Here is a 13928-nt window from a genome sequence, read left to right as displayed (position 1 = left end):
AATACAATAACAGCTCCTTAAATGAGCGAATATAACAATAAAAGCTTTACTCAAATGAAGAACCCCTTTTTCGGATTTTCTCAAAGTGGATGAACGCTTGAATGCTTGAGAAGAGGTTGATTGTTGATTGAAGATCTCTTGAAAGCTTTGAACGATCTCTAGATCAAGGTTGAAACAATAGGCGTGAAGAATTCTCTCCTTGAAAGATCTTGCTTTTCTCTTTCACAATCTCTCTGGTATATTGTGGATCCTCTCTCTTTTTCTTTTTGGATTTTTCGTTGATCTCAGGCTTTTTCGTGCAGATTTTAGATCCTCTCTTCTGTTCTTCACTTCTTCTCATTTTTTGATTTCACGTTTGATCCACTATTTAATCTGCAATTTCTTTCATCATTTTAAGCATTTTGTAGCATTAGAAGCAAGAGAAAACAATTTAGGTAGATAAAGAGCCGTTAGAGGATTTTTAGGAAGCATAAATGGCAATTAAAACGGGCAAAAAAATAGCCGTTGCTGACATTTCCCGTCGCAGGGGTCGACTCATGAGTCGACTCATGCTTCAGGGGTCGACTCATGAGTCGACCTCTGTTGCAAAAACCAGAGAATGCGTTTCTGGAAATTCTTGGCTCAAATTAGCAGGGGTCGACTCATGAGTCGACTCATGCCTTGTGGGTCAACTCATGAGTCGACTCACAGGTCGTGCCAAGCCAGAAAACTAGCGTGCCAAGGAGAATTTTTGCGTGCCAATCAGCTCACAGTGCCATGAGTTGACCCATGAGTCGACTCATGTACTTCAAACCTTCATAACTTCAAAAATATAAGTCCAAACACAATGAAATTTTCACCAATAGATTTCAAATCATTTGTTCTACCAAATGGTACTATCAAATCAGGATTTTAGTGAAATTACGATTTTGACCTTGAAGACCATAAGGACTTTTTCATTTTAAAATTATTTGTATCCCTTCAATCTGCTTTGTAATCATCAAAATCAATCTAGGAGCAACATTTGTACTGACCCTCCCTTCTCTCAAATGATCATGCAGGAACCGATCCCGCCAAACTTCAAACTCCTCCAGTTCGAAAGCTACGACGGGACTTCGGATCCGATTGATCATCTGGAGGCTTTCCGGATGATGATGCTGCTTCACGACGCTTCTGACACCATTCTATGCCGGGCCTTCCCATCCACCTTGAAGGGAGTGGCGAGGAACTGGTACTCGACTTTGAAATCGGGTACCATCTTTTTCTTCGATCAAATGAGCCACCAATTTGTGGCCCATTTTGTCAGCAGCCGGCGCCCCCGGAAGGGTTCAGAGTCCCTCATCAATATCAAGCAGAGGAAAGGGGAGTCCATTCGGGCCTACATCAACCGTTTCAACGTCGCGGCGCTGGAGGTCCGAAACTTGGACCAATCAGTCGCAATGGCCGCCCTGAAGGGTGGCCTTCAGAAGAATGATCTTTTGTTCTCCCTGGAGAAGAAGTACCTCAGAGATTTTGCTGATTTGCTGGCTCGGGCTGAAGGATACATCCGAGTGGAAGAAGCCTTCAAAATGAAGGATGAAGAGACAGCGAGGGAGCGGCAGACGGGAGACTCGAGTAAGCCCGCATTCGAAAAAAAGCCAGGAGAAGCCCGACCGCGTTCTCGATCCCCTCCTGGGCACAAGCGTGCCCATACTTCACCCCGGGTGCGCAGGCAGAGAAGTTCGGATCGCGGGGTTCGACGGGGTTCTCCATCGGGGAGATTCCGCAACTACGCCCCCCTCAACACCTCGAAGGTCCAGGTACTGATGGAGGTCAGGGAGCAGCTCCCTAGGCCGGAGAGAATGCGCACGCACCCCGAAAAGCGCAACCCCAACAAGTTCTGTCTCTACCACCACGACCACGGCCACGACACGGAGGAATGCATCCAGCTCCGGGATGAGATCGAGGAGCTCATCCGGTGAGGTCGACTCGACAGGTTCATCCGACGCAGGCCTGAGGGTAGAGGAGATCGGCCAAGGGCCATTCCGCAACCTGAACCACCAAGAAGGGAGGAGCAACCTGGGGACCGACCTCCCATCGGGACCATCGACTCCATCACCGGAGGGCCTCAAGGAGGAGCAGACCTCCCGCAACCGTGGAACTCAGAAAACCTGTAAATGTATCACTTACGATTTCACCTTGAATCTAAATTCCTTTCTACTTGACGTGCTCTTCCCATTTGGCATGGATTTGTCACGACTGGATATAACCCCTTCAAATGCCTAAAACAAAGTTATGTTAGGAATGGAGGGAGAGGCCTTACAGCGCCCTAATGTGCCCCCACGGCCATGTCAGGAACAGGAGGAAGACCTCATCCTGACGTGAGCAAAGTCAAAGGCCCGGTTCTTTTAGACCGGATGGGGGGAGAGGCCTTATAGCGCCCTAATGTGCCCCCACAGCCATGTCAGGAACAGGAGGAGGATCTCGTCCTGACATGAGCAAAGTCAAAGGCCCGATTCTTTTAGATCGGATGGGGGGAGAGGCCTTACAGTGCCCTAATGTGCCCCCACAGCCATGTCAGGAACAGGAAGAGGACTTCGTCCTGACATGAGCAAAGTCAAAGGCCCGATTCTTTTAGATCGGATGGGGGGAGAGACCTTACAGCGCCCTAATGTGCCCCCACAGCCATGTCAGGAACAGGAGGAGGACCTCGTCCTGACATGAGCAAAGTCAAAGGCCCGGTTCTTTTAGACCGGATGGGGAAAGAGGCCTTACAGCGTCCTAACGCGCCCCCACGGCCATGTCGGGAATGGGAGGAGAACCTCGTCCTGACTTGAGCAAGGTCGGAGGCCCGGACTCCTACGGGAGCTGGGCTCCGTCTGTGACTTCTGCAGCAAGGGAGACTCCGCCCGGACTCCTACGGGAGCCGGGCTTCGTCCGTGACTTCTGCAGCAAGGGAGACTCCGCCCGGACTCCTACGGGAGCCGGGCTCCGTTCGTGACTTCTGCAGCAAGGGAGACTCCGCCCGGACTCCTACGGGAGCCGGGCTCCGTCCGTGACTTCTGCAGCAAGGGAGACTCCGCCCGGACTCCTACAGGAGCTGGGCTCCATCCGTGACTTCTGCAGCAAGGGAGACTCCACCCGGACTCCTACGGGAGCCAGACTCCACCCCACGACTTCTGCAGCAAGGAAGACTCCGCCCGCCCTGGCAATGGCCCTTACGTGCCCCCGCAGGAACGGGAGGAGAATCTCGTCCTGATGGCGACGAAACCCGGCCGCCCAACAAGATCGGATGAAGGAAAAAAGTCCCTCAGCGGCACCTCCACGCTCCTATGCAACCCCGCAAAAAGTGAGGGGAGGGCCCTCACTCTGAGAAGAGGAGGAAAATTAAAAAGGAAGGGTGACGAACTACGATGGAAACAGATGAAGGACGAACCGCACCAAAGACCTAAAGAACCTCGTCCCAACAAAGACGAAAAGTTCCTACCAAACACCCCCGGCCCCTAAGAAGACTCCCGACACAGGTCAAGAAGACAGCGATGTCCCCGAAGTAATGCGGAGTCCGGACCGCCAAGCTCGGGCTCGTGGCCATGTACGACGAGGGAGGCAAGCTAACGCATCAACGACTGGGCGCCTCCCAACGACGTCAACATCAGATAAGTCGAACGACAAGAAAAGTTCGGCAGACGACAATTTAATACAACGCACGGATAAGGTAACACAAAATACTCCTTTTCATTCCATTTCCGAAATACACACTACAAAGCCCGGAAGGCCAAGGAAAGAAAAGCAAAACGACAAAAGCGAGACAAAACAACAAAAAGAAAAGTATATACATGAAAAGACAGAAGGATGAAAAGAGCTCTAAGGAGGCTCTGCTCCCTCCGATCTAGAGTTATCTGCTCCATCCCTCATCCAGGACTGCCTTAGATTCTCAATTTCTTCTTCTAGCTCCCCCCTTCTCTGCAGCGCGTCCTGGAGCGCCCGACGAAGTCGCTGGCTCTCGGCCTCCGCCTCTCGACGCCTCTTCCTCAAGACCTCGGATTCTGCCTCCGCGTCTGCAACGGCCCGCTGCTCGTATGCCAGTTGGATCTTCAGTTGTTGCAGCTCGGCTGTCTTTTCTCAGAGGGCGACAGAAATCCCTTCGACGGTTCCTCTTAGGGACTGGAGCTCATCAGAATTCCGGGCGGAAGTAAGCTGAGCCTTGTTAGCCAGCTGCCTCTGGAGACGGGTGACTTCGTCGGTCGCCGCCCTGAGTCTCCCTTTATATTCCTCTACCTGCCTGCGCCAGCTGGCCCGATGCACGTTGTGGCTCACCTCGGCATCCTGAAGCTGCCGCTGAAGGTCGGAGACCTTCTTCGACCACTGTTGGTCGCCGTCGGCCCGAGCCAAGAGCCGGGACGAACTTCCTCCCAGCTGGCCGAGCTTCCCCATCGCTGCCGACAGTTCCACCTTGAGGGCGCTAATCTTGGCAGCCTGAGCCCAAATTCGGTCGCTGGCGCTCTTCTTGCATTCCTCGAGCTCCTTCACGAAATCTGCCTTCCTCCGACTATATTCCATGATCTCCTTCACGTGGAGATTCCGAAAGTGGGTGGCCTCCGCGGTGGCTTCAGAATGACCTTCTCTCAATCGACGAAGCTCGCCTTCCATCTTCTTTGACTTCTTTGTCAAGTGAAGGACTTCCTTCTTCAGCCGCTGGATCGTCGACTTTAGCGGATCCCCAGGGGCAGGGGAAGTGCTTCTGCAGGACACTGCCATCGGAAGGCAAAAACGTCAAAGCACGACTCATCGCAGGAAGAAAAGCAGGGAGAAGAAGGGGAGGGAGGAGAAGCCATCCACGACAAGAAATTCAACTTTATTTATTGGATGATTTTGAAGACAAAAAAGAAAAGAAAAATTGCGATGAAATAAAAATACAAGGTCGGAGGTCTCAGTCCTCAGGGGCAGGGGTTGGAGAACTTGACGTCCCCGGCAAGGGGGCTGCGATAGCAATGGTGGCTGGCGAGGGACCGGCCTCGTCTTCGGACTCCTCACCTAGGAAGCTGAGGTCGAGCTTCAAAAATTTTCTGACCACCTTCTCTTGGCAGAGCTCGAACCCCTTGATGAACGCCTCCTGGCCGAATTGGACGTTCAGGTCCCTCATCTCCGCAGAGGTCTTGAATTCCTCTACCGTAAGGACTCTGGCCTCCGAGACCAGGACCGAAATCTGCTCAGCCAAGTTGGCGGCCTCGGCCTCTGCCTTTCTCGCCGACTCCTCCAAGGTCTGCCTCTCCTCCTCCCGGGCTTGTTTCACTCTTTCCAGGGCCTCTTGGAGGGCGACTACTTCGACCGTCTTTTCTTGGAGGCGAGCAATCTCGGTCCGACAGCGCTCCTCCACCTGGACGATGTCCCTCCTTGCATGGTTCAACGCCTCGATATTGGCGAGGAGCTGGTGCCCAATCTGCAAGGGCGGCTAGGGGATCAGAACAAGGGCCGAACAGCCAGGTAAATGAAGATTTGCTTACCTCAAGGAAGGACTCCAAAGAGTCCCAGGCCCACTGCTCAGGATCGGCACGGTCGATCCTTTCGACGACGTCGGGCAGAATGCAGCCATCGATCAACCGCCTGATCAAGTCCCTGTCATTGAAGGGATTCTCCGGCCCCTCTTTGGAGCAGAGGGACTCGTCAGCAGCAGTTCGACGGCTACTCACCCTGCGGGCTACCGACTTCCTTCTCTTCTCCCTCTCGACTACGGGCGCCTCCGCGGGGCGGACCCCTGAAACGGGGGCCCCAGTAGGCGGACTCCTCGAGGAGGTCCGGGGAGCCGTTGCCTCGGCATCCGAGGGAATGTCAACCACTGGAGCCGCCTGGGCGGGTGCGGCCAAGCTCGACTCCTCCACCCTGGCCCTCTTCGTCGATCCGGAGGTCGCGACACCCTTTCTTTTGTGGGCCCTGAGGCCCCTGGCAAGCATCCGCGCTGCTTCGGCGTCCATCCCTTAAAAAAAAAAAAAGAAAAAGAAGAAAAAGAAGCAAATCGATCAATCAAGAGTTAGAAATCGAAAAAAATAAAGAGAGAGAAAGAGAAGGAAGAAAGAGAAGAGAAAAAGAGAGAGAAGGAAGAAGAGGTAAAAAAAAAAGAGAAAGAAAAAGAAGAAAGACAGGAAAAAAGAAGATAAAGAAAAAGATGAAATACTCGCAGGATCCTGGGGGCTCAGGCCGATGTTGAACAGAAATTACTTCCTCAAAAGATTGGGAAGGGAAGGAGCGAAATAGGCAAGAAGCTTCCGGGCAGCCTGGAGGTCATCCTCCCCCAGGCTGGGGGCCCGGCGGACAGAATCCCTTAGAGAGCCCCAAGGGGGCAGGCCCAGCCTCAGGGTCAGGCAGTGGACGAAGAGGTATTTCCCCTTCCAATTGTGGATTGAAGAAGGGGCACCTTTCAGCAACTCCTTCTTGCCAAACTGGGGGGAGAAGTACCACCAGTCCTTCATCGAAGGATGGCGCTTGAAAGTATAGAAGTGCCTAAACAGGGAGAGGGACGGTTGGACCTCGACTACGTGGCAAAGGGAGAGAAATCCTATCAAAAACCTAAAAGAATTCGGGGCCACAGAAGCCAAGGAGATGTCTAAGAAGCGGAAGAGGGCGACAACAAAGGATGGAAGCGAAAGCCAGAGTCCGGCACGGAACGCCTCCTGATACAGGCAAAAACGATCAGGTGGAGGAGTGCTAGCCCGGTCAGAAGGGCTAGACAACTCCAGGTCATACTCCGGAGGAACTCCATATTGAACCCTTATCAGAAGGAGTTCCTCCAGAGTCAGGGAACATGGAATGGCGCCCGGTGCAAAAATCGGGCGGAGCCCAGCCCCAGACGCAGGTTCGTCTACAGAGCAAGGGACCTGGGGGTTTGAGGCGGAAGAACTCTCGGAACTGCAGGGAGCGGAAGAGCCGGACGATATTTCGAGTAGCTTCGAATGAGGGCTCTAAAGATCCAGAGAAGACGGACAGGATGAGGGGCGAGAGGTCACAGAAAACTAACTCGGAGGAATACTAAAAATAATGGCAAAAAAAGAGGTCCCTAAGCGGCGGGAAGAAAGATGAAGGTGCTGGAACTAACCTAGATCGCTCTGAGGGACCAGAGGGACGAAGACAGGGATGATTTGAAGGGCGCCTACGGCTCGAGAAGATACCAACTGAAACAGGACTCTCGAAGGGAAGGCAGACACTGTTAGAACTCTGGAACGGAATAGGGCCCCTAAAGGTGGAAGGACGGGTTTAAATAGATCCTGGGATCCGGCACCATAATGATCGCGAATCTCCCCAGGCCAGCCCGCGCCCGACACGTGTCTCACTCCCCCGGCGGGCGGCTAAGCCATTATGGCACCGTGCCTGGGCCAGTGTACCGACGGGAATTTCAAAGAGTCCCTTCGTATCGCTCCGATTCGAAAAGACTCCAGCACGCGCACATTTAATGCCAAAATATCTGGGGACGGTCGTGCGCAGGATTCGAGGGGACAACTTCGGCTATGCCAGTCTCTCTGTACTTCCTTCATTCGAAATTCAAACTCGGAAGTAGGGAGACTGGTGTTGGGTATAAAATACCCACAGCCGAAGTTCTTAAGGAGGACTTCGCCCGGACTCCTATGGGAGCCAGGCTCCGCCTACAACTTCAACCTCAAGGAGGACTCCGCCCGGACTCCCACGGGAGCTAGGCTCCGTCGCCAACTTCAACTGCCGGTAAGCTCCGTCCGGACTCCTACGGGAGCCGGACTTCGCACCTGACTTTAATTGCAGGGGACTCCGCCCGGACTCCTACGGGAGCCGGGCTCCGCCCACGACTTCAACTCCGAGAGGACTCCGCCCGGACTCCTACGGGAGCCGGGCTCCACCCACGACTTTACTCCGAGAGGACTCCGCCCGGACTCCTACGGGAGCCGGACTCCGCCCACGACTTCAACTCCGAGAGGACTCCGCCCGGACTCCTACGGGAGCCGGGCTCCTCCCACGACTTCAACTCCGAGAGGACTCCGCCCGGACTCCCACGGGAGCCGGGCTCCGCCCACGACGTCAACTCCGAGAGGACTCCGCCCGGACTCCACGGGAGCCGGGCTCCGCCCATGACTCCGACCTCAAGGAGGACTCCGCCCGGACTCCTACGGGAGCCGGGCTCCATCGCCAACTTCAACTGTCGGTAAGCTCCGTCCGGACTCCTACGGGAGCCGGACTTCGCACCTGACTTTAATTGCAGGGGACTCCGCCCGGACTCCTACGGGAGCTGGGCTCCGCCCACGACTTCAACTCCGAGAGGACTCCGCCCGGACTCCTACGGGAGCCGGGCTCCGCCCATGACTTCAACTCCGAGAGGACTCCGCCCAGACTCCTACGAGAGCCGAGCTCCGCCCACGACTTCAACTCCGAGAGGACTCCACCCGGACTCCCACGGAGCCGGGCTCCGCCCACGACTTCAACTCCGAGAGGACTCCGCCCGGACTCCCACGGGAGCCGGGCTCCGCCCACGACTCCGACCTCAAGGAGGACTCTGCCCGGACTCCTACGGGAGCCGGGCTCCGTCGCCAACTTCAACTGCTGGTAGGCTCCGTCCGGACTCCTACGGGAGCCGGACTTCGCACCTGACTTTAATTGCAGGGGACTCCGCCCGGACTCCTACGGGAGCCGGGCTCAACCCACGACTTCAACTCCGAGAGGACTCCGCCCGGACTCCTACGGGAGCCGGGCTCCGCCCACGACTTCAATCACAAGGAGCGCTCCCCCCGGGCTCCTACGGGAGCCAGGCTCCATCACCAGCTCCGACCGCTGCCGAACTTCAGCCGACGAATCCGCACTTTCTGGCGCAACACGGCAACCACCACGATCCTGCTCCACTTTCTGCGATGGATTCTGCGCAGCTCCATCATTCCCTGACAGACCGCTATGACGACCATGATTCTGCTCCACTTCCTGCAACGGATCCCGCGCGGCTCCATTATTTTCGGGCAGACCGCTATGATGCCCACGATCCTGCTCCACCTTCTGTAACGGATATTGCGCGATTCTTCCATCCACTGGCAAGTAACGACAACGGACGCCGCTCCACTCCCTACAGCAGACTCCACATGGCGCGCTGCAGTGAGGGCCACGGGTCTACTCCACTACTCCGCGCAACAAATTCCTCCTGACGGTGGGCGGCCCACTACGAGATGGTTATGAACGTCACTATCAGTCTGTTGAGCCCTCCGCCTATAAAAAGGGAACCCCAGATACGTTATTCGATAAGCTCTCATTTTTACCTCAAAACTCTGCTAAATTCTCTGTTCGAGCACTCCATTCTTGTTGAGGTAGAGAACTGACTTGAGCGTCGGAGGGTCTTGCCGGAGCAACCCCACCTCCAGTTTAGACTTCCTTTGCAGGTCCCGGCGGCGACCGTGACTCCCTCGACTCCAGCTTCTCCAGCGCAAGCGGATTTTTGCACCAACAGAATAGTGGAGAGCAAAGATTCTAATTAAATGTTTGTACTTATTATTATGATTTGCACTAGAAATTTTTAGATGCAAAAAGAGACTCTTACTATTTTATCAAATCTCCCACACTCTTCGGATAGAGAAACGAAAATCCTGATGCGATACTTAGATTTTTAGTGGGTGCTGCAGTCTTACCAATACCGTGCACCTCACCAAATAGTTATTGATAACACGAATAAACACCGATGCGTGGACAACTCTTTGTCCAGATGCTTCTCTAAGCATGTTGCAGCCACTTGGTCTTTAAGTCATGTGGGCTCACCTAACAATTATTACTCGCACTCCTTTGTAAAGTCAAATCCACCATTCATAAGCAGGCGCAAAGTCGTCATTGGATCCCTCACCTAACAGTTATTGGGTCTAACCCCATCTTTACCTCATAGCAACTCTTTGCTAATAGAGTAGTTAAGTATTTTCGATGTAACTGAACCACTGTGACTAGCCAAGAACCATCAATGCTGGTAGCACACCTGCACATCTACAACGATGGAAGACCTTTGACTTAATATTTTGTAAAAAAATTTGAGTTTAGATCTCATCTAATCAGTCATCACATGATTGATCCAATTGGCATGGGCTAAATCAAACCACCAAGCAACTATATTTGAGACTCAATCTTCCAAATTGATCAGATAAGTGGAGATTGGTGGGGGTCCCCCTGTTGCTTTCTTTAGACATCAATAAATTAGTCAGATAAGTGAACAGAACCAATTAAATAACTACCTTTCAATTATTTATCTTAGACCCTAATTGGTCAATTAATCCAAACAAGTTAGCTTAGGTGAATCAGACTCGAGCCACAGAACCAAATTAGGTCCTTAGGTTAATTGATTCTACATATGGATGTCAATCGATTTGATCAACAATAATTATATGATCATAGATTTTATTGATCTCACTCTAATCAATATTTGACTCGGTTTGATCAACAACTAAATCAATTTGGATCCAACATGATCAAATTAGAAACCCTTTGATGTAATCCAATTACATGACCTAATTTGATCTACCCATGACCAGTTCCTCATGCACAAACACTAATTTCATATCTTAAATCAAAATTTTTAAATCTAAATTCTTTGCACGAAGAGTAAATTTTGATCTCGAAATAATTTTAGATCATGCATACAAATATGTATCATATACATAAACAAGTTCAGATCATAAAAATAAATTTTAGTCCTAAGTGTATTTTCATATATCACATATATGAATCAAAACAGATCTCGAAACTCTTTTCAGATCTAAATAACAAAACATATATCATATATATATTGTAAAAAAAATAGATCTAAAAATTTAATTTAATTAAAAATTTTAACATCATTTTAGGATAACCATACAGCATAACAAATTATGCCAGGACAACCTTATGTCAGTATGACATCAAAATTTTTTAGATCTAAAATTTTTCTCTATAGATTTCAAATCTAAATCTAAATCTCATGCATATGATGTGGCTTTGATACCACCGTTGGAGTTTTATGGTTCACGTACACATAATTTTATAAAATAAGTATGTAGTGAAATTTTAAAAATTTTCAGATTAAAACTAATTTAATCTAAGCATGCATCAGATCATATCTTCAAACCATAACCAGAATCATTATATGTGAGATAAGATTCAGATACAAAAGTTAAATAAAAAAATAAATAAAAATATACCTGGATATGGATCAATCTTCAACACGAACAGATGATCATGGATGTCCTTCGAAGGTTCTTGTAGCTGCACAAACGTCCGCCTCTACAGATATCCACATGAGTCTCTGATCTGATCAGAAGCCTTTTGATCTCTCTGGGGTGCTAGTTTTCTTGTAGAGATTATATCTTGATAGTTGAAAATCTTCTTTTCTCTTGAGACACTCTTAGAGAATAAGAAGATATAGGAGAATCTTGACCTCTACGCTAGAGATCATGAGAAGAATCCTTTATTCTCTTTTCTTCCTAAAAATTCATGCACTAAATTTCTACAATAGAGATGTAATAAATTTTATCTAACTTTTGGATAAAAAGAAGAGGAGACTTTCATATCTAAACATGGATAAGAGGGATAGAGGAGGATGTCCAAAACAACCAACTTTGGTTGTGTAAGAAAGAAGAGATATGGAGATCAACTCACCTCACATCAAACCCATGGACGCCGCCCCCTTCTTCCCTTGTTTTTCTCCACACCAATTCTCTAGTTTTTGGGTGTCATAACCTGCTAGTCTTCCCTCCCAAACTATCCCATATAGGTGGTCTTTTATAGGCATTGGATGAGTTAGACTTTGGATAGAATTCAAGAGTCCAAGTAGCCTTGGACTCTTCCTATTTTGTGCCACCCACACCAAGTATTTTTGCGTATGTTTACACGATAGAAAAGGGATGAAATCCCTTTTATCTTACACGTTAAATAAGAGGAAGAATCACGTTGAAAATCTGGTGGGCATGGGTTGATTTTTAGCGCACAAAGTTAGTTGGCGTGGAGTCCTTTTTGGTGCAAGAAAAGGAAGAGTTTCAAGAACATGGGACTCTTCATTACATGACTATTTTAAATTTAATTAAAATATCAATTAATCTTAATCATATTAAGACCAAATTAGACTCAAAAAGATGAAAAACTAAATATGATTTGGAGCCCAATTAATTTAGATTGGATGTCTCCTAATTGGAGAAGTTCTAATCCAATTGGACTCTTTCTTGGTGCTTGAGTCAAACTCAATTTTAGTCCTAATCCCATTAGGATTTGGTGGAGCATGAAAATGAAGATTCCTAGTCTAATTAGGAATACATACATCTTAGTCTAATTAGAAATTGGATCAAACTCAAATCCTAATTTAACTGGGACTAATCATCCAATCCTTTTGGGGTTATCCTATAACCCTATAGGGTTGATCAAATCAATCTCAAAATGAGTCAAATTAAATTCAATCAAATTAAACTTGATACAAACCCTATTGCTCAATCAAATTGAACCAATTAGCAATCCTATTGCTAATTAATCATTTTATAACTTATTAACTCTTTAGTAAGTTACATAATGCAACATTTGCATTGGATCAATTATCAATCAAATTGATAATCAAATCCTGTTATGATTCATAATCATAATTCAACCATTTGATCAGTCAAAAATTTCTTTATGTGTGACTCCATAGGTTCTATTCTATCTGCTAGTGAGATATATTATGATCTCTATCATAATATCATTGAAACTCTTTTCAATAGATTGAAACAATTCCAACTCTGCCCACCAAGGATCATTGATCATCAAGATGATCCTCATGAGTCTCACAATCTATCAGTGACACCTAACAGTATATAGTGGCAATCCAGCAGAATAAAAGTGATGAACCTTTAAGTGCAGTTAGCGTATGATACAGTCCCTCTATCATGAGTCCCAACTAGATGGCAGGTCATGGATGAATCGTCAAACCTCAATATCGATTATATGATAGATTCAATCAGCTTAAGTCCATATGTGACTCTATGAAAACTCTTTTTCATCAATCATAATGCTATGGCCATAGACTTAAGAACTGTCTGTTAAATCTCATAGAACTACTCCATTCTACTAAGATCGATAGACCCCATCTAGATGCATATCCCACTCCTATAGTGGACCAACTATCACCAACATCCACTACAAGAGCTTCTTGAGACCCATATTGATGTGTCAGTCAAACTCCAGTAGCCTCACTGCGAGCAGTAGTGTCATCTCAGGTCAAAGAATCAGTCATACAACTGCAGCATCGAGAAAATCGCTAACGAGTGAGCAAACATCCATGTGACTTCTCATGTTGGTCACGCTCAGTGTTAGTTATTCCCTAACAACCATTGCACTCTCGCTCCAGTGTCTCTACACTGCAGACTCGAGATCCATCTGTTCGAAGAAAATGATCCATGCACTGATCTATCCAGATCAATCACCGTCTCCATGATGATCCTATGATCAGGAGTAATTTAGAAATTAAGCATCAATGACACATACCTCAAATTCTCAACTCTTTGAGAATATATATCATCATCTTGTTAATCCCTTGGATGATTCATGGACACATAAACATGAATGATAATATAACTGCCCAATAAGTACAAAATCATGTTCTAGAGATATGAAATGTGTCAGTCAAGATTGGTTCTAGGACATACATCCAACATCTTACATAATTTTTTTATATTTATTTTCTATTCTCTATAATTAATAAAATGCTTTCAAGTTCTATTTACTTTCTTTTATGCTTGATTCCTGAATAAGTTACCTATAGGTGAGATGGATTATGATCGTGACAGGATATAGTCCATGCTCATCAATGATAATTTATTTTAGGATTTGATATTTACGTAATCTATTGGGATTTGTGGAAATCTAATCGTTTGATAGCCTATACTTATGGGACGGACCATGGTCTTGACAGGATATGGTTCGTACTTGGCAAGATAGCCCATGCTTGGGATTTGTTTGCAAGACTCCTAATCGATTATGAATTTAATTGC

General features: G+C 48.3%; 1 protein-coding gene across 4 annotated transcripts; it reads right to left on the bottom strand.

Moving 5' to 3' along the window:
- Nucleotides 1-4836: 4836 nt before the first annotated feature.
- Nucleotides 4837-11658, bottom strand: LOC140851677 (uncharacterized). 4 transcript variants are annotated; one of them, XM_073243698.1, is made up of 4 exons: nt 11572-11658; nt 11115-11396; nt 5463-5932; nt 4837-5398 (listed from the first exon to the last, which is right to left on the bottom strand). In XM_073243698.1, the coding sequence occupies exons 3-4, from the start codon at nt 5928-5930 to the stop codon at nt 4889-4891; spliced, it is 978 nt and encodes a 325-aa protein (XP_073099799.1). In that variant the 5' UTR covers nt 5931-5932; nt 11115-11396; nt 11572-11658; the 3' UTR covers nt 4837-4888. The 4 variants fall into 4 exon arrangements, with proteins under 4 accessions (XP_073099799.1, XP_073099797.1, XP_073099798.1 ...); XM_073243696.1 differs by having other exon boundaries at nt 11115-11357; XM_073243697.1 differs by having other exon boundaries at nt 11115-11419; nt 11572-11656.
- Nucleotides 11659-13928: the final 2270 nt, after the last annotated feature.

The sequence above is a fragment of the Elaeis guineensis genome, chromosome 9 (assembly GCF_000442705.2).
Source record: "Elaeis guineensis isolate ETL-2024a chromosome 9, EG11, whole genome shotgun sequence".
NCBI lineage: Eukaryota > Viridiplantae > Streptophyta > Magnoliopsida > Arecales > Arecaceae > Elaeis > Elaeis guineensis.
This window is presented reverse-complemented; position numbering and strand designations above follow the sequence as displayed.

Excerpts from the sequence above, each read along its gene's own strand:
- LOC140851677 (XM_073243698.1), bottom strand. The coding sequence starts at position 5,930 with ATGGACGCCGAAGCAGCGCGGATGCTTGCCAGGGGCCTCAGGGCCCAC. Across the intron at positions 5,399-5,462 it reads CTTTGGAGTCCTTCCTTGAG|ATTGGGCACCAGCTCCTCGC; the intron begins GTAAGCAAATCT and ends CCGCCCTTGCAG.